General features: G+C 35.8%; 2 protein-coding genes across 7 annotated transcripts in view; one reads left to right on the forward strand and one right to left on the reverse strand.

Moving 5' to 3' along the window:
• Positions 1-20,875, forward strand: part of AOPEP (aminopeptidase O (putative)) — a 287,414-nt gene that overhangs the window by 257,106 nt on the left and 9,433 nt on the right. The gene's annotated exons all lie outside the window — the stretch shown is intronic.
• FANCC (FA complementation group C) overlaps positions 1-20,875 on the reverse strand; it is an 83,269-nt gene that overhangs the window by 42,678 nt on the left and 19,716 nt on the right. For all 6 annotated transcript variants that reach the window (XM_040089519.2, XM_040089518.2, XM_040089521.2 and 3 more), the window contains one exon: positions 15,124-15,218. In XM_040089519.2, the coding sequence (XP_039945453.1) occupies positions 15,124-15,218 (95 nt within the window). The remainder of the gene's footprint in view (positions 1-15,123; positions 15,219-20,875) is intronic.

A 20,875-nucleotide genomic window follows, 5' to 3' on the forward strand; every position in this document is an offset into this window, starting at 1 on the left:
AGGGGAAGACAAAAGAATAGTTTTCTGCAATTCAAAATCAAATTGTAAAAGAATATAAAGTATCAAACATCATACAGATTTAAATATCATCTAGTTTTACTCTAAATTATTCTGTTTTGTCAAATTTTATAAAATTCTCTGTGTATCAATTAGGGGAAATTCCATGGCATATATTTGTGAACAATTATTATCAGTATGTGAGAGCATATGATGCTAAAAAAATAGTAAAAACATTTTAAAAAATATTTAAATATATCATTGATAACCTAACAAAAAAGTCCAGATTCTCCTTTAAAATTAAAATTGGTTAAAACACATTGCAGACAGACAAAATGTTAAATTACACACATACATTTCAATTATTAGCTAGTCAACACAACTTCTCACTTTACCAAACTTAGTATATTCCAGTAACCACTCAGGTTTTGCAATAAAGAAACCACTTCAGTTTCAATTAACATTAAGAAAGCTTGGAATATTCTTCAGTAATTTAGTTAATTAGGGCCAAAATGCCTAAGTACAAGGCTAGGAGAGGTTTGCTTCCTACATTTCTTTCTGACATTTACTGTCACGGAGTTTTCTTGTTTCAGCACAGTTTATGGACACATACATCTACAGGATGGTTTTCATTAGCTAAATTCTGTGCCAGCACACGAAATAAACTGCTGGCTACAAGTCCATGTCTAGGATTTATTGGAGCTTCTCATTTTAGTCCTTCTTCACTTGGAACAAAAGTCTGATATCTGCCTACATCTGAATCTCCATTGATAACCATGACAGACTAGTTGATCATAAACAAATTATTCTGCTAAACACTCCTACAAAGACAAAAATCTTGTCATTCAAGCATGTGATTAAGATACAGAAAATCTACAGATTAATGACTAGACTGAATTACTATTACTTTTGAGTTAAAAAAAAAAAAAAAAACACAAAAAAAAAAAAACAAAAACAAAAAAAAAAACACCAAAACACACCAACAGGAATAATAGTATTCTTTCAGAATATTCATACATAGACTTCATTGCTTTTCACATATTCCCAGACATGAAAACACAGATTCTGTGAAGTTCTCCACACTCTATCTGATGATGACCCTTAACCCTGTCCTGTCCCTGAAGAATTAACTAGGCTCGTTTTCAGTCAGTGTTTTCAGTAAAACTGCTTTAGGTGCTCTTATATTAGGTCAATTTCCTTAACTTTGTTTCAAGAAACATAACTACAGTTTCCTCTTTAAGAAGATTTTTAAAGTATGGCAAAAATACACTAAAGTATCATGAAAACCTACTAGAAAAATTTAACTGTAAAAATGCAAAAACACATTGAGACAAATATGCTTTTTCTTTAGAAATTAAAGCATGCTGTGAACTGTATTATTCTTGCTAATACATGTAGCTTAGTAAGAAGACTAGGCTCTTTTTTTTTTTTTAAATATGTTTACTCTGTTTACTAATATGGATGAAAAATGTTACATGATCCTAATTTCCAAATTAAATGTGGAAAATTATGGGAAGGAGAAGGGAAGGCTCCATTGTTTTTTCCTCACCAATTGAACCTCAGTTACCTTCTGTGATACTAGTACAGTAAAAATATGTTGTACTACTGTGGCTAAGACCATGAAACTTTTTAATGGATGAGTTCCAAAGCCTAAGCTCCCTCTGCAAGTCACTAACAAAACCCTCAGAAATCATAAGAAAGAAGCTGAAGAACTATTGGGCTGGCAAGCTTTGAGTCTATTCCTGGCCTCAGGCGGGAAAAGCAGTTTCAAATCTCCTTCCCTTTTCACTCTCCTTTCTCTTTAAGAAACGCCCACCTAGAAAGTGCTATTATTCTTTGTATTAAAAGATTTGATGCTGAAATAAAACACACATTTACACTAACCTACAAAAGGAAATTCAACAGCTCTACCTGAGTCAACCATAAATATTTTTTCTTTTTTTTTTTTAAAGCTCTCTGGTTTAACTAGCCAGTGATTTAGAAATAATTTCCTTCTTCCCTCCATAATTTTCAAAAGCAAGAAAGCAAGTTTTTCACTGAATAATTCCTTGAATCCACACAAAAATGATGCAGAAAAGAAGGATGAATATGTTTAGAAAGAGTGGATGGATTGTAAGATTGTTTCACTTTTACTTTAAATCTGAGTTACATAATTTCCAGGAAAACTATAATCTCAAATCTAAGCTTTTTCCAATGAATGTATGTACTCATTGTACACTTCCGATAGGTACACATTGCAAAAACTGCACCTAATTAACAACGATATTCAGCAAAGATAACTTTAATCACTTTGGGGTTTTACTTTCTAAGTATCATGTTGTTTAAATTTTATGTGGAGAAAACTGTCCACTGAACTTCTTAGCAAAAAAAAAGCACAAAATACACCCATGATGGTGATACAAGAACTGCTGGTCACAAGTTATATTAGACTGAGCAAGAATATCTAATGCCAGTACAATTTCATCAAATAGAAATCTGAATCTCTTTTTGTGTCTCAGTAACAAATCATTATTCTTTACTAGAGCCACCTGGAATGACTGAAGTGTTCTGAGAAATGTCAACTGGCTAGCAATTTGTGACACTTGCTGTTAAAGCTCAAGCAGCCTTGCAGAAAAGCAGAAATCTTGGTTTCTCATTTTGTTTGTTTACATACTTAGACTTGTTTATTTTGGCCCAGAAGCTGAGAAATCTTTTACAATCATGTTAGCTTGGCACTGCTAAAGAATTATATTTGAAGAAGAGAGGTCTGTTTTTTCCAGCCTATTCATCATACCATTCCATTTTCACCCAGGAGACTATGGTAATGTTTGCTAATTTGAAAACATTGCAAATTCTCTTACATCCTACCAATGTAAGTATCTAAAGCTAATCAAAGAAGGTCCAAATCAGCTTAAAATGATGATTCTCAAGAGCTAGTAAGAAGACTAACTGTTTAGATGTATAATCTTCAAAATGTTCAAAATGACCAAGAACTCCCTCCGGCTGACTTTGCAAAAATGAAAGAATAACAGAAAAAAAGAAAATACTGACAGTGAACTCAGTAAAACTTTAAGACAATAAGTATTAGAAATAGTTTATGCGCTGTATGTGAAAAGCCATCTTCATTCTAAAATGTTTTCTATGTTAAAAAGATCCTGCCCCAGTCTCTTCTTGTACAAGTAAGTTTAATACCTTTTATTACCCTCCTGCCCTTTATGAATTAATATTTTAGAACCTATCCTGCTAGAAATCTTGAATATATATTATCACTGTATCAATTACTCATCCTTGACTGATCAGTCAATTCACATTTTCACTGAAATATTTTCCCTCACCCATACTTAACCATACCTAAGAACATTGGGGTCTTTAACAGACTTGTACATTAGCACATTTTAGAGGCAGGTATATCAAATTTCTAGCAAATGCTGCTATGAGATGTGGATTTCCTAAGTTATACACACCTTAGGAAGTGCAATCACTTCAACAGGATAAAGTCCATGGTATCTGGGACACAAACTAATCACACAAAGAAAAGGGCCTGAATTGTTCTTTACTCCCTTGGGACACATTCCAAAGCAAGCGGACTTGATTCTTAAAACTAAATTTTAACTAGTAATTTAAAATTTGAAAATTTCTTACCACATTAAGAGTTCATTAAGTGATTAGGCTTTAATTAATTATGTCAGATCTTAAATACATGCCTATGCTTCATGTAAGTCTTTTTCACTTTGAACTGTTACCCACTGACACTCAAGATTTTTTTTTCAAGCTCATTTACATACTTGACTCCACATACGGTTAATTGCAATCTAAAAACTCATCCATCAAAACATGTCCTTTAATGCAAATACCCTTATAAAATAAAATTAAATTATCTGTCCTCAACTGAAGCTGATTTACATACTCTAAAAAAGGCCTTTAAGTGTGTAGGGTTTCTAGTATTAATTTTCTTTTTGTTGGAGGGAGTGATTAGGAGAAAAAAAACCAAAGCAGGCTTAAGCTTAAAAATGAACAAAAATAGTTTTATTAACATACACTAAAAGAATGATAAAAAAAAGTTGAGAAAAAGAAAAACTAAAACAGCATGATACTTTAAAACACGCCTCTTTCCTCTTACAAACTATTAACTTATTGAACAACATAGAAAGAACACAACTTAGGATTTTCAGTCAGTTTCACTGTTCAGACATAACTACTCATTACTTTTAGGAGAAGAGTGTCTCTAAGATCTTTTTATGAAGAGGTTTGTAAGCACCGTCCAACAAGAATACCATTGAACCTGAATAGCAAGTTAATTTTAATGTGCACAGATGGTCTGAAAACTGGATACTTTAAATACTTCTTTTCTAAGTCTACAAAAACATTCTGCCTTATAGGATAGGCAGTGATATAGAGAAAGCAGCTCTACCACTGAAACACTCACTTTAATCTAACTACCTAAAATTATAGTCTGACATACCACCCATTCACCTACATCTTTATAATGAGCTAAGTTGTTGCTTTAGCTCTTTGAAGCATAAAACCTGTGTGAATTGTAGATAAGACATGTATCTAGAGAGCACTAATATATCAGAATTCCATCTGTCACTTTGTTATTACACACACTGAACATTTCTGATGTGATTATATGATTATATACTATGATTATAACTGCACCCTTCCTCTATAAGAATATTTAATATTTAATAGTAACAGCAACTTCGAAAACAACTAAGTAAGTCCAAAACACCAAAATAAGTAGCAGCTCTCTAAGCATAAATTTTATTTTGAATTCTGAACTCTGCATTAAGTGGTAAAGGAATTCAAAACATATACTACACACATTCTCTTGATTTTGTCTGGTGTTTTATCACACAAAATTAAGCAGTACAACACTATTGTGCACAACACCTGTCTGTTATTGCACTCTTCTCTAACAAATAGTACAGGCTGCCTGTACCATTTCAACAATTTTGCCTGGAGTTGGCTGCAGATGCTCCTGTGGAAAGCACAGATTGTCTACTGACTGTAACTATGAGTTATTGAACTAACCAGTATGCCACCAGCTAGCAAAAAAGGGAAACAGCAAGGCTGAATGAAAACAATCAAGGACTGAGTAAAAGCTCATTCATGTCCAAGCACTCCAGATCACTTTGAGGAAATATCTTTAGACCCACTTACATGTAAGCTGTTGATGGAAGGCAAGGGTAAATTCCATATACAGTGATTGAGGAAAGCTGCTACAAAGAGTCTTGAAAGACCAGTGAAAAACACAGAAAAAATTAATAGGAAAGGTATAAACAAGATACATACTTTAATCACTGTCAGAGGTCTTTCATCTGAAGGAACACACTATGATCTCTGCAGTGAATAAAGTTCCTGATGATTACTTGCACAGATTAGAGGAGGAATGACAACGCTTTTCCAAACATACTAAAAAGCCGTAAGATCCGTAAAACCACAAGAGTGAGTCTCAGAAAGTGATTAAGTAACTTTGAACTACTTTGGCCTCCAGGAGATTGAACATTTTCCATTCGTCTCTTGGATGCATGCCTCCTGGAACACAGACGTCCCTCTCCCTACAACTGCTAGGAAAAACCAGATTCCCTGCTCCATGCCTTTTCATCCCTCTTACACTGACATTCCCTTCTGATTATTTTATCATGGTAAAATATTGCAGTGATATTATCACAAAGGTAAGAAATAGTAAAAAATAACTAGTTATTTATCTTAGTCCAAATACTACTATTTTTTTTTCCTTTTAGAGAGGGGAAATGACAACAAAAAAGTTTGAAAATGCTGTATCTGTATTAGAACCCTGCTAAAACTTAAGCTCTATGACAGAGATTCCTTCTCCTTTAACTTTCTCAGTAATAAATAGCAGGTGAAGTATGTTCATAATTTTAACTCAGATATCTCTGTTCAGCTCTTAATCTCCTTCTTTCAAAGTTGTCTAGATCAGAAAGAAAAAATATGTTTCTCAGTATATCCTCTAGCAACTTATAAGCCTCTCAATAGACACATTACCCATATATGTCATTAAAGTAGTATTCTTATCACATAGAGACATCCTTTATTACAAATCCAACATTAGTTTAATACTTCTTCCATCAGATGGTCTTGAGGCCCATTTCCCCAGTGGAATAACAATTCACAAGTGATTTAGGCTCTTCCTAACATAAAAAAAGCAAACTAAATAACAGATATTGAGGTTTACTCTAATTTGTGCATTATTTTTTTCATGTTACCTTTAATGCCTGTCTCCTAGAAAAATGTGAACTTGAAGACTTTCTTCTATAAAGAATTATCATAAGAATACCTTTTAGGAAAAGAAAAGCTCTTTACATTATGTTTGGATTACTTTCAACATATGTCCTTTCCTAACTATTTCTAATCTTTTCCTAACCATCTGACAAAGCGTGCACACAAATAAAAATAGTAGGCAATGAGTTTGAAAGATGGAAAGTATATTGGCCCGAAAATCAAATCAGTGTTCTTTACCTAAGAAAATATTGCCATTCCAATTCTGTGTACAACTTACACAGAATCACAGAATGGTTTGGGTTGGAAGGGGACCTTGAAGAAGATCCCGCCCCAGGCAGGGACACTTTCAAGGCATTTGGTCCTTGCCTGAGCTACGCTGCAGCCATGCCTGTGGCTGGCCATACACCAAGCTGCCCTGGAGCCTGACCCCAGGCCATGACTTCACAGCTAAACCTTGGGCCTGCCTCATCACTGTGGGCCTGGTGCGGTACTCACCGAACTCACAGTTGACCCTGGTGATTGCCACTGGACTTGCTCTGTTCTTCTTGTGCCACTGTGCCATTTCTGTGTCAAGGCACAGCTGCACCTGCCTTCTCCTCACCTACACTACAGATCCCGACTCACCTTCTCCTGTGGAGCAGCCCATCTTCACACCAACTGTGGCAGCGTCACTGAGCTACTCTCAACTGCCCCTGAAATATAATGGTCTCAATACTCAATTTCACTAGCTGTCACTAATAAGTATTTTCAGTTAGCCTTTCCATTGATTACTCTCAGATCTTACACAAACTAGGAGTTGATTTACATTTTCATTTCGGCTCAATAATTTTTTTCCAAATGCTTAGTGAAATTTTCAGCCAACAGCGATTCTGTCCAGGGTCTGAAATTAGCTTTGAGGTGAATACTTAAGAGGTGAAAAGGGTTTCATTTCCGAATATATTCTCAGACCTTTTGGACCCAACTGGTTTATTATTATATTTAAGACGAAGCTTGATTTTCACCAAAAAAAGCCACAAAAACCCACAAGCATTTTACTACATGAACTGAGGTCAGTGGATGACTGGGAGTTCTTACTCTTGCATTTTTTAGACCCATGGCACAAACAGCAGCATTTTCCTGTTTTAAGTGACATGACTGCAGTGATACCATCACTGAGGTTTTTTGCAGAGACAGTCACAAAAACTGAGGATTCTTCTTCATAAATTATTTATTCCATTCTGGTTTGAAAACCTTTCAAGATCTGCACAGATTGCTTCCTGGAGAGTTTTGCACAAGAGTACACATAACATAAGAATGGTTCAGGCCACTTGATGAAAGATATTCAGAATGCTTTTTACACAGTCCATTCACATGCATGATATTCTTAGTACAATCTGTCTTGCTCTACTCGTTCTCCACAGGTGTGTTATGTCTGTGCAAAACCCTTTGTGCTTGTTTCACTTAGCTGAGGAATTCTGCATCTTTCAAAAATTACTTGGAGCTTCTGACCATACTTACTTACTGTTGGATTTTGGTATTATTATTTTCTTCCAGAATCATAGAACTTCTTGGCTTTTATAAAATATGTTCCTGCCATCTGGTGAAAAAAGAAACTGCTGTACCCAAGTAAACAAACACAGCATTCCCTATGGAGAGGCTGAACTGAAATTGTTTTTCTAAAAGCAAGCCTGATATTATAGAAAGCTTAATATATGGCACCAGCTAGAAATGTCCCTCTTTTTGTGTCATCACACATTATCTTTCTATATATTTAAATGAGAAATCTTTCATTGGTGTTGGGTTGGCTTTGTATATTGCCAGAAACTATACCAGTTATTCTTTGGAACAGATGGCTTTCAGGTAAGTCACAGAATATCAGGGCCTCTTCAACTTTGTTCTGCACTTCGAGAACTACTCTACTGAACTAGAAGGGGTTTTTTTTTTGCTTGGTTTGTTTGGTTGGTTGGTTAGTTGGTTGGTTTGGTTTTGTTCACTGTCTCAGCTTCTGGAAAATGTTACTCAGTTCCATCAAGTATTTTTAGATCTGCCTGCCCTTTCAGCTCACCATTTTTCCTCTATCTGTGTCAGATTTGCTTAGATAAGTGTCTTGGTTTTGACAGACAGTTATCTGCCAGGGTAAACTAGAGCCTCCCTTGGAATGGAGAATGTAAACCCCCTTCCCTCCCAATTATTATAGGTTTGCAATTAGGGGCTCTCAGGCAAAGATATGGGAATAGGAGTAACAGTTCTTTACTAGGAATATTTAAAAAAACCCACAAAAATACAAATGTAGTAGTAGAAAAAAAACAAGCAAGGAAGCAAACAAAGATCCTGGAAAAAACCCTGACAGAGCCAGGGATATGACCTGGCACCCTGCTGGTGTTGCAGGGAAGCAGTCCAAATAACTCCTCCTGGAGTAACAGATGTGGTTCTGTGGAGTAGAGATGGTCCTGTAAAAGTCCAGTGGTGGTGAGATGGGTCCCGTCTTCCTCTCGGACTTCAATAAAAAAAACGGATACCTTGTGTCCTTCAGTCCCAGTTTTTATCTAGCTAGAAACAGTTGGCTCCTCCCCCACTGGGTGGAGCATCTCACCATGGGATGATGGAATGTGCCATGTCATTGGTGGGCCCTAATGGCCCATTTTCAGAAGATGTCCCCCTGGAGGACGGAGGGGTGGTGAAAGAGGTAAGAAACACTGCCCACCTGGTTTTAATGGCTGGGCCATTATCAGAAGGCATCCTCCTCTCTCCCGCCTGGAGTAAGAAGGATAAAACATCTCCCAAAAACCAGCTTTCAACAGATGAAATAGAATACACATTTTTAGGTTACATAATCCAAGACAATAATTGGCCTTGAGAAAATATATATTCCATTTTCCCATGCTTTAGCTTTGCCTGACATAACCTTTTATGTTTTCTTTTGGCTCTAATTGTCCAATTGGTGCTTGATTAATACAACCAATCACAACTTTGGTCTATGTCTGCTAACATGTAGCTCACCACTTGTTCCAAATTTGGATTACACTATGATCTCTCAGCTGTGAGTCAGCCTTTAAGTTTGTATGACTGGGGTTTGTTGGATCCAATTTTGATGGCTTATCAACTTAAATATGACATTAAAATCTGCATTTCCCACCCTCTCCACAGGATATAAGCCTATGTAGGATTAAAAATTGGATTAAAATTTTCGTGAATGTTAAGAACATTAATAATTGCACAGCATAACAAATTCCAAAAATACATTGTTCCAATGATTCAAGGCTTGTACCAATCATAAATTGAAGGAATAACCTAAAAAAATTCCAAACATAATGCAATATGACAAAAGGGATCACAAGTCTGTAATTATTCAGAATCTCTTGTGTGTTCACAAAAGCCTCCAGAACAGGCAACCATTAGCAGCAGGAAATATGGGAACTGTTCTTATTTCCATTTTTATGAGACATATTTAATGGTTGCTCTTAACTAAGAAAGGAAAACTTTGTAACTTGTAACACAGCTAAACAATAGCTAAAGATAAAATATAATGTACAACAGCTAATTCCCAGTTTTTATTTTCACCCTGTGTTGTGCTCTGGTGCGACCCAGCCTGGATCCCTGCACCCAGCGCTGGGGTACAAGCACAGGAAAGACATGGAACTGTTTGGATTGAGTCCAGAGGAGGAACACCAAGATGATCAGAGGGATGGAGCACCTCTCCTGTGAGGAAAGGCTGAGAGAGTTGGGATGAACCTGGAGAAGGCTTTGGGGTAACATAATTGTAGCCTTCCAGCGCCTGAAGGGAGCCTACAAGAAAGATGGAGAGATTCTTTATGAGAGCATGTGGTGACAGGACAAGGGGAAATGGATTTAAACTAAAACAGAGTAGGTTTAGATTTGATATTAAGAGGAAATTCTTTACTGTGAGGGTAGTAATGGCACAGGTTTACCAGACAAGCTGTGGATGCCTCAACCCTGGAAGTTTTCAAGCTCAATGGAGCACTGAGCAAACCTGGTCTAGAGGGACCTTTCCAACCCAGGCCATTCCACGGCAAGTTTAATCAGTTATTAGCAACCTACCATGTAATATTGCCTTTTTATCAAAACACATGCAGGGAACACCTGGGAAGGGCCACTACATTACCACTGTTTAACGCCTAACAACGTCTAAGTTACCGCCCTGCGCAGGCAGGGGTGCGTGCTGGACACCCCGGGGAGCGTTCAGGGCAGAGATCGCCATCTCGTGGCTCCGAGCGGCCCTCGCAGCCGACTGCGCCTGTGCTTATGCGCTGAGGAAGGCTGGCTCCTTGTGAGAAACCACACACAAAAGAACACATGATTTGTTGTACCCGACTCCGTGGGGAATGCCTCGCACTTACAGAAAATTAACTCGTGAAAGCAGCAGCAGTAAAAAAAAAGTAACAAAATAAATGAAAACATGGGAGCAGCAAACCATGTAATATGATGAGAGACATACAGCGAACATTCAGAACAGATAGATTAGTTTGTCCTTAAAAAATACGAAGCATGACCACAGAGAAATGAGTTACTAGGAAATCGTGTAATAAGGAAAAACAAAGAAGTGGAAATAAAAAAAACCCGCTGTGCTGTTCAGAATACTAGTTGTAATTTTATAACAGTGAGAGAAGGAGGAAGTGAGGGAAAAGGAATAGACATTTCTTTATGCTTCTTTTTACGCAAGCTATTTGCTTGGTGAGTTTTTCATTGTAAGTACTTCAGAACCAAGGTTTGAAGTGTTCATACATAAACTGTTCACATATACCCTTTAATATAACAGATCCTTGGATAGAAAGTCCAAAGTGCTAAAAAACCCCATAAATATCAAGAATCAGTCACTATCAAAACAAATTAAAATATGGACAGAATTCTTCCGTATCTGTGGCAAAATCATGGGCAGAAAAATAAAAAACTTGGTTCAACTAAATGCACTGTGAACACAGCAAAGAAGATAATGACATTAATTTTCTTATTAGTGAGGATCCTGCACTATTGACAAAAATGTCAGGAATCTTAACACAGAGTTCTCATTAGTGGAACCCACATTCGAAACTAAGAATCAAAACAATGACACACAATAAGGGCAGCAGAGAAGCTGGCTTCTAAACTTGAGACTACTATTAAAAATAATGTTCAGCTTTCCTTGGAAGCATATTTATTAGAATGCTGTGAAACAGAAAACTGTGTACATATTAATATAAAACGAATATATCTGTACCTAGATGTAATATGAAGAATGCCGTCTACTTGTATATAAAAATATACACCACTGTTTCTAAGTTTCGAAGTAACTGCTATCATAATAAGCAACAATGTTGTCATTAATATGCTCTACAAACAACAGCATCCACTTTTGAACTTTGCCTCACATATTCAGCATACTGTATATTTTAGCAAATACATATAAGCTGTATATTCTACAACATAAGTTTCTACCCATAAAATAGACAAAGAAGAAAATACAATTGTCTTAAGGTCTTAAGACCTTCCTGCAGCCTACCAGTACTTAAAGGGGGCTCATAAGAAAGATGGGGATAGATATGGCCATGTACAAGACACAGAACTTCACATTTTCATAAAGGAAAACTCAGCCAAGCCAAAAAAAAAACAAAAAAAAAAACCACCACACCTCTAAAAACATAGGGCAATCCTTAGAGGTGTTCCACTCCTATGTTTATGCTATTATGTATATACTATCTTGTTCCTGTATTCATTTGAGGGATACTAAAGCACTGAAAAAACAAATTTGGAAAAAGAAAAAAAAAAAAAGACAAAAATTTTAAAAAGGATATTAACTTCCTTTTTTACCCAATGTGAAAAGAGATGCGCTGTAACACTCTCATAAGTATGGATGGCCTTCTAATACAATACAATAAAAGTAGTATTGGAAATAAATTTCAGAGTCATAAACAATTCTTAAACACTGCTTTTAAACTGAAAGCAGAGAAGGTGGTGTGGCCAAGTTAATAAAAAGGAAACCTGCTTCAGAAAAGCAGAAATGTGATTGCAAGAGAAATGTACACTGAAACGAAACTGTTCTAGCCACATCACAGAGAACTCTATCTTAAAACCATACATACTTCACAGCTCCAGAAATCTCTGCTCAGAAAAGGCCATCTGGAGAAACTAAATAACTTTCTTAGAGACTGGTTTCACCAGGTCATGACTGTTTTTATTAGTCAGAAGTCTGTGGCAGCATGTACCTTGGCTCCAACACTAAGGCTCAGAATCATAAACAAAACAAAAAATATCTCCCATTTAAAGTAGCATCTAATCCTAAAAACACTGCAGTCTACACTGAACACTTTAATTAGATGTCAATAAATTTCTTTTCACATTTTATTATTTTAAAGGACTTGCAGACCTTCACAATCTTAGTTTCAGAAGTGTAGTAATAATGCATTTCAAGTGGGTAGCTACCCTTCCTGCCATTAAAAAAAAATCAGCTTTTCTATGGCAATGGCAAGAAAGTTAAAAAGTAAGCTAAAATTAAATACATTACACATTAAATACATTCTTTGCAACTTTGAAAACACAATTTAGTAGCTAAAGCCAAAAGACTTGAGATCAGCCTTCCTACCAATGACCTTAGCCAAAGATGCACTGAAAGGCCCCAGTACTCCTCCAAAACTCATGCTTGCCATGACAAAAAAAGCAAGGTGTACTTTATAGTCAATGTATATAGCTATAAAAGCAAAGGGAAGAAGAGATTCAACATAAACTTAATCAAACAATGTAATCAGATGCAACTTTGCATTTTGTTGTTTTTTATATATATCATTATTACAGACGGCAAAAGAAAATAGTAGTAAAAGAGTAGCAAAACATTGCTACTCTTTTATTATTTATTGCTTACTCAATTTATTACTCATTGCTTACTCAATTTAGGTTCTTCTGTAAAGACAAGCGTGACAGTCCTTATTGTATCACAATTGCTGGTGACTAGAATTAAGTGATGATCAGGAAAGGGAAATAAAACCATTTTCCTCAAAAAAGCTTCGTGATGATGCCCACTGGGCATTAAAAACCTGAGAAGAAATTCTACTAATAATAGAAAACAATTTAATAATACCCTTTCTTTTAATCCCACCTGCTGTATTCTCATGTTGTGCTACATCCATTTTAGGCAACCAGGTAAGTGCTGAATGATAAAAATAGCTACTAAGATATGTTTATGTTTTGAATTCCTCCATTTCTTCTTTCCTAACCTTTGGGTTAACTCGAGACCCATCAAGTCATAGAGACTATAATACAGGTGATTGAAACACACAGAGTACGTGGAAAAAATTCTGCAGTATACAGGACAGTTTGAATAAAATATTTGACACGCTAGTTTCAACGTAAGACAAAAGCAGCAGTCCCACCTCCATCCATCTCCAACTTTGTCCTTGCTTACCTGATACTTTTTCTTATATCAGCAACACCATCTATTCAGTTACATGAATCACACGAGTCAAAGTTGTAGATTGAGACAATTGGGGTTTTTTTGCTGTCTGTAGTACATTGAGTACATCTCTCCCTCACCACTTTATATCATTAGTGCACATGTTATTAACATCCATCATTAATGCACACATATATGTTATGTTACTAAAAAACAAAATGGACAATTTTGCTCTGTTTGATAACTAACTGCATATTACTGTGCCCTTCCTATTTCAGTATGAAGAATACAAGGAATCAGCAAGACTACATTAGAAAAGGCAGAGGGGGTTTTTTGGCGTCATTCTACTTCGGCATTCAAACATTGACACACTTTGAATTAAAAGTAATGTCAGTAAGAGCCTCCTGAAAAGCATTAAAGACAGGAAAAAAAAATAAGGGTGATTTTACTTAGTATTAAATTGTTCAAATTTTCGTGTAGGTGGTACAGTCCACTAAACATGTATATAGAGACACCCAAGGCGACCTAAAAGACTGTAAGAACATATTTCTAAGACTACTGCTTTTAAATCAACAATAGTTATTAACATAAAAATGTGCATTGTCATTATCATCAATTATTTTATAGTAATTTGTACATCCGAGTATCACATGCATACGTAGATAATCTGACATACAAAATAAACTGTAAGAAATCTAAAAGTATCTTCAGCTTTAGCAGAGCTGCACATAATGATGAGACTGCTACATTCTAACGAGTTGTGAGGACTAAAAAATTAAAAAGAAATATTAACAATTTCATTTATATTTTTTACCATATTTTCATATGGACCCATGGAAAAAGGAAGTACACAACAGAACTGCACTCTCAAATTGTTAGTCAGCAATGTAAAGCATAGATGTGCTGCAAGTTATTTACACGCTGATGTGTTTTGTTAATTCAGGTGGAAATATGTAAAATATGAACAGATGTGCCATGAAAAATCCTAATTTTGGGATTAAAGTTAGAAATTCATTATTCTTTAAGTCACTAATTATAAAACCACACACAAGCACTGCCCCTTAGCTCTCTGTCTTTGAAGAAGGTTTGGATACAATTCTTCATAGGCAGGAGATTAAACAACACCAAAAAAGAATAAAATTACAGAACAAATATAAGTTGCTTTCAAAATAAACCATGGCATTTTTCCAAGTTATTTTATCCTAATTGAAAAATTCTTTATTTTTAATAGCAACACTTGCTTCCCTTCTGATTTGAGGTTGCTGCTCATTATTCAAGAATACTGCACCTGGTGAATCTAGGAGGTTAAGAGCATCAAGACTATCAAATGTAAAATCGTTCTCTTCATTTTAAGATTTAAAACAAGACTTACACTGACTGTTATAATTAGAATCATATATACTTCAACACAATATGTATGCAAGTTGTGTTTGGAGCAGTTTCTTAAATGACAGAACTGAGAGTGTGTCTATGCTATAGAAGTAGCACCTTAAATCATCAATTTAATTCAAAGCAGTCCTGGGAAGGATTCATTCACTTACCCGTATCCAGCTGTTTGCCTTCAGTTCCACAGCATTCTGTGGTTCACTGCTGTACAGACAACATAAGCACCACATCAGAGTCTTCTGGCTTTCATCTGTAGGGAAAAAAGCAAATAAAGACATACTTAGAGGGGAAAGAAAAACCCAAACAAAACACAGACAGAAATACACACAGCAATCCCTATTCATCCATGTAATTGAGGCCCTAAATATCAGCCTCAACTCATGCTGCTTCTATTCTACCAGATTCATACTTCACATTTAACGTTGTCATGGATTATGTAACCTAAAAATGTGTATTCTATTTCATCTGTTGAAAGCTGGTTATTGGGAGATGTTTTATCCTTCTTACTCCAGGCAGGAGGGAGGAGGATGCCTTCTGATAATGGCCCAGCCATTAAAAACAGGTGGGCAGTGTTTCTTACCTCTTTCACCACCCCTCCATCCTCCAGGGGGACATCTTCTGAAAATGGGCCATTAGGGCCCACCAATGACATGGCACATTCCATCATCCCATGGTGAGATTCTCCACCCAGTGGGGGAGGAGCCAACTGTTTCTAGCTAGATAAACACTGGGACTGAAGGACACAAGGTATCCGTTTTTTTTATTGGAGTCCGAGAGGAAGACGGGACCCATCTCACCACCACTGGACTTTTACAGGAGTATCTCTACTCCACAGAACCACATCTGTTACTCCAGGAGGAGTTATTTGGACTGCTTCCCTGCAACACCAGCAGGGTGCCAGGTCATATCCCTGGCTCTGTCAGGGTTTTTTCCAGGATCTTTGTTTGCTTCCTTGCTTGTTTTTTTTCTACTACTACATTTGTATTTTTGTGGGGTTTTTTTAATATTCCTAGTAAAGAACTGTTACTCCTATTCCCATATCTTTGCCTGAAAGCTCCTAATTGCAAACCTATAATAATTGGGAGGGAAGGGGGTTTACATTCTCCATTCCAAGGGAAGCTCTAGCTTTCCTTGGCAGACAACTGTCTTTCAAAACCAAGATAAACATAAATCACTACATACATCTTGTGTAATCATTTCCTTCAAAAGCAGTTTAAAAGGTACCAAAGTGTTCAGAATCGACACAATAGTTAGATGATCTTAAGAAACTTGCAGGACCTAATAACTCATTCACATAAACAATACCTGAAGCTACCTTCAAGGAACTTTCAACTCAGTATCTAAGTATCATTAATAATAGACAATAGTCAACAGTAGTGAAATAGTTTATTACATTGTGTCTAAAGCTTGCACAACTCAAGTTTGTGAAGTAGGAAATCATTCATAACTAGAATGTAAAATACCAAGTTCTCTGTAAAAATATAGGAAGAGTCTCCATGCCTCACAAGAATGACATTTCTGCAGACAGCAGAACAGCTAAATCATGATACAAAAAAATCCTATTCTGATTTTCTGTTCAGGATCAGAGTGGGTTTTACTTAATTCTCACCCACTGTTTGAAATTAGTTCTCTTCTTTAACAATCTACTATAAAATGAGCATAACTCTCACTGCTTAGGTGCATAGATATTATTATAGAGGAGCTGATTATCTAAAGTAAGCAGCTGAAGAGCCATTTAATTCATTATTAATTCCCACAACTTTGTTTTCAGTAGGCTTTGGTGTTTTTTTCCTAATGTTCTTTGGCACAAACCAAGACGCTCTACAGTGAATTTAATGCCAGAACAAAACTGTGTGACTGAAATGAAAAATCTGAAAACCTGATGTAGTTCAGATATAATATTCAATTAATAAACAATAAGCTTCTTGTTAAAAATAATACAAATAAGGGATACTACCAATTTTAGAAATTATGAGACAATTTGATTATCAAGTTGAACAAGTAATTTCTTTGTTTTCTGGGTATTTGTTATCCAGGATGTAATAAACAGTATTATTTAGAAGGGTTTTGTTGGGAAAGCCTGAGGAAAAATTAAAAGGTCCATTAAGTAACGCCTGTATTTTCACCAGATGACCAGAGACGTTAACACTGATTTAAACCAGTATTCTTCAATAAATGTCCAACAAGCCTGGAAGCCATTACTGACCTCCCACTGACTAACATCTCTGCAACAGAAATGGTTTCCCAAGCATAGACTTTTAAATGACCATAGTTTGGGGTATTCTGCCATTGTGTGTTTTGGGATTTGTTTTAATATGAATTTTTACAAGGCTGTTAATTATCTAGGTTTTGTAATTCTGAAGTTATAGGACACATCTTGCATACTGCTCAGCAGAAATCCTTAAACTTATAATATCCAACTAGCATTCAGAATCAGCACTAATAGACAACTATGTCCTTCAAAAACACCTTCCATCTGAACTCTACTATGACATTATCTGGGACCAAAAATAAACAAAGAGTGGTTTATTTGCTGCAATGACTAAATAATAACCAATTCCTTCTTGGAAAAGTAAGATTTTTTAAGTAATATTTAATTTTAAATTAATAATATAAAGTCAGTAATTATTAATTACTAATACTAAAATATTGCCTGATTATGAAGTCTGGCTTTCAGTTATATAAATTACACAGAAAAATATAGGGAAGAAGACATCAAGTCCAAACCTCTTCTCTCAGACAACATATACATAATTCAAGTATATCTTCTTTTGTCTCATACAGTTTATAGTGTATGTCAACAATACATTAGTAAGTCATTTTATACAAATTCTGGTTTTCTTTTGACTTAAAAAATTAAGAAAAGAAGAAAACACATGTAACTGCTTGAATAGATTTCTGGATGAGATGATTTTTTTTGTTACACGTGATGACTTGCTGCATACTATAAAATACTTTGTACCTACTGTTGCCTGTCAGAAATGCTAATCAGTAAGATGAAAGCTAAAATGATGAAAAGAAAGCCTAGATAAACTGAGCTGGCACACTTTGACAGCATATTGAGTTTACACAGATTAACACAGATAGATTCAAACTTCATTCCCAATGAAACCAACCTATACTGATCTCATAGATAAGCCAAAATTTCCAAAACAATAAGAAACTGGTACAACTTCAGATTTTCCTAGTTCAAAAAATTACTTTTCTAGCAAAACTGAGGTATCCTCCCATAGATCTGTGAAAAAAAGGAAAAGGGCCCAAATAATTCTCTTGCTGATATACCCCATGACACTCTGAGGGAAACTCTTGGTTCACTGTTTTCACAGTCGCTCTAGAGCAGGGGATGCAAGATGGGAAGATTAAGACAAATCTTAAAATAATTACAGCAGCTGCAAAAGATAATCATATCAAAAGACCAAACTCAGAGCCATAGAAAACCGACTGGTAGATTTTTTCCTCCTAGTTTTCTAGCAACTGTGATCTCCATGGAAAACCTATCATCATGACATACACTGAACAGCATTACCCCGATACAAACAAAGGCATTTGTTCTTACTATAACATGAAAAGCAGCCTCATACCCAAACAACCAATTATACATCCACAGAAATAAAATTAAAAACTCAAAGGTGGAAATTACAGCACAAAAAAGGTTATCACCTATCTATGGGACTTCTTTAGGGAGGTTAATGTATTCCAACAAAGGGAATTAAAAAGTTCTGTAGGAAATTTTAGACAGTTTAGAAGCTGCTTTGGAAAAAAAAAAAAAAGAAAAAAAGAAAAACAAAACACCAACCAAAAAAAAAAAAAAAGGGGAAAAGACCCCAAAGGACCCTAAGGACTCAAACAAACAAGCAAACAGAAGAACTGAAACACCTCAAACCAAACAACCAGTCAAAAGTCCAAACCTTTACAATCATACTGTACTTCTTTCCTGCCAACCTCACAATAAAAAATTATAAAAAAACAGAGACAAAGAACAAAAAGGTATGTTTTTCTCATAACACAATTTAGGCTCAATCATCCCAAGCACATTCAGTTTACAAATACCCTGCAGCCAGATAGAAGAAAGAAAACCCTAAGTTTAAAAGCAGAAATATTATGTTTAGAGCTTATTGTAAAAATTTATTGAAACATAGCAGAAAATGTGGATTAGCTAAAACTGAACTTTCTGTGGAAATTAATCCGTTCCCAGCTTGCATGATCACACACATATACTGACATACAGAGCTACCAAGAAATCTCCAGTATTTATAGCATTAGTTTGGGATTCAGGACATTTGGACTCAAAATTCAAACCGGAAGGGCTCTACTGAGAAGATAATCACGCAGCCCACTGAAAAAAGAGAACAAAACAAAAACCCAAACAAACAAACAAACCCATGAAAAAAAACACCACCACTGGAATTCCTAACGAAGACTGATTTCCTCATGTATGCTGTAGTTCAGGATCACAAGTACAGCCATGAGATTTTTTTCAGTCGTGCTTCCCTCACATAAGTCTTCTAAACAAGCCTAACTTGGCCATCCCCTCTTCAGGAGTGTTTATGAGGTGATTATTTTTCCTCAGAGACTATGCTTCCTGCACTGAGTGGTCAGCCATGTCAGCTTCCAGCACCAACAGACATTCATCTAAGGTATTGTGGTCTGGACATGATGCAAAAGAATAATGTTTTTCCTTCTCCATTTATTAGTATGAAAGACTGAATTGAACAAAATTAGTTCCTTCTTCTGTGAGGTCTCAGACACACCTCTGGTCTCAGACACATGCCAGAATAAGCTATTTATCCAAATGAGAAATTACATGAAACCCATTTGAGAGTCAGCATCTATAGCCAGCACTATCTTAAAGAATATCTTCAGAACCAGTGCCAAACAAAATGAAAAACTGCTGAATCTGACATGCTACCAGTCCAAAGAGTGCTCAGGTAGCTCTAAGAAGGGGCAGTGGTGGGAAAACATACGCACACATCTTCAGGTCTGTTGATGTCAGAAAATCCTTAAGCATTAAAGTGAAGGTTTCCATTTTGAGAAAGTAAAAGTTCTCTGAACTGGCTTGCTTGCCACTTGGGAGACAAAAAAAAAAAAAACCCAACAAGCCCAAACCTGAAGTAAGACTTCATTACCAAGCCAACTTCAGAGGTAACAACCAACTTGCAGAAAAAGAGCTTTTGCAGCTTCAGAAAATGCTGAAGGAACACAAAGAAGAGGAAAAATGTAGAGGAAACCAAGAATGTATTGCTGGGATTTTTGTGAAAAGAAGCCAAAAGCAGACAGAGGGCTTTCAACTCTGATAAGAAATATAGGTGAAGCTACCTTCTATAACGCAATATACTGTCAGTTCAGAAAAACTGATCATCTGAAGACTTGCACATTCCAAACAAAAACTTAGAAGCAAAGTGTGTGTGTAATTGTAAACATCAATGGTTACTAACATATTCAAAACCTATGATTAAAAGGAAAACCTCACCATTGCAAAAATACACTCTGTAAAGTATGAAAAAGCTTTTCAAAAAGCACACATTTGTTGCGCTGCAAGTGGTCTACATTTAAACCTATCGTTCCTTCCCAAATTTTCCTTTCAGAGGTGAAGTGCTGACATTACACACATTTACTATGTGTTTTACAGACAAGTTCATTTTGCCTGTGCTTGGAGTTGTCTAGAAGACAAAGCCAAAACAGAAGATGTATACTGTGCTTGACTTAATAAGCCCTTCTAGTTGAAAAACATCTGCCTTCTTCTGTATTTCCCCAAAAGGAAGCATAAAGCAGAAGAGACATAATGTTACTAATTTTTTCTCCTTTTTTTTTTTCCTTTTTTAAATTTGTAGTTGTAATAAGAGCAAAAGACTGACAGAAAGTTATTTTAAGGGGTTCACAGAGAAGCTCAGAATCAGTTTTCTGCTT

The sequence above is a fragment of the Hirundo rustica genome, chromosome Z (genome assembly GCF_015227805.2).
Source record: "Hirundo rustica isolate bHirRus1 chromosome Z, bHirRus1.pri.v3, whole genome shotgun sequence".
In the NCBI taxonomy this organism is placed as follows: Eukaryota; Metazoa; Chordata; class Aves; order Passeriformes; family Hirundinidae; genus Hirundo; species Hirundo rustica.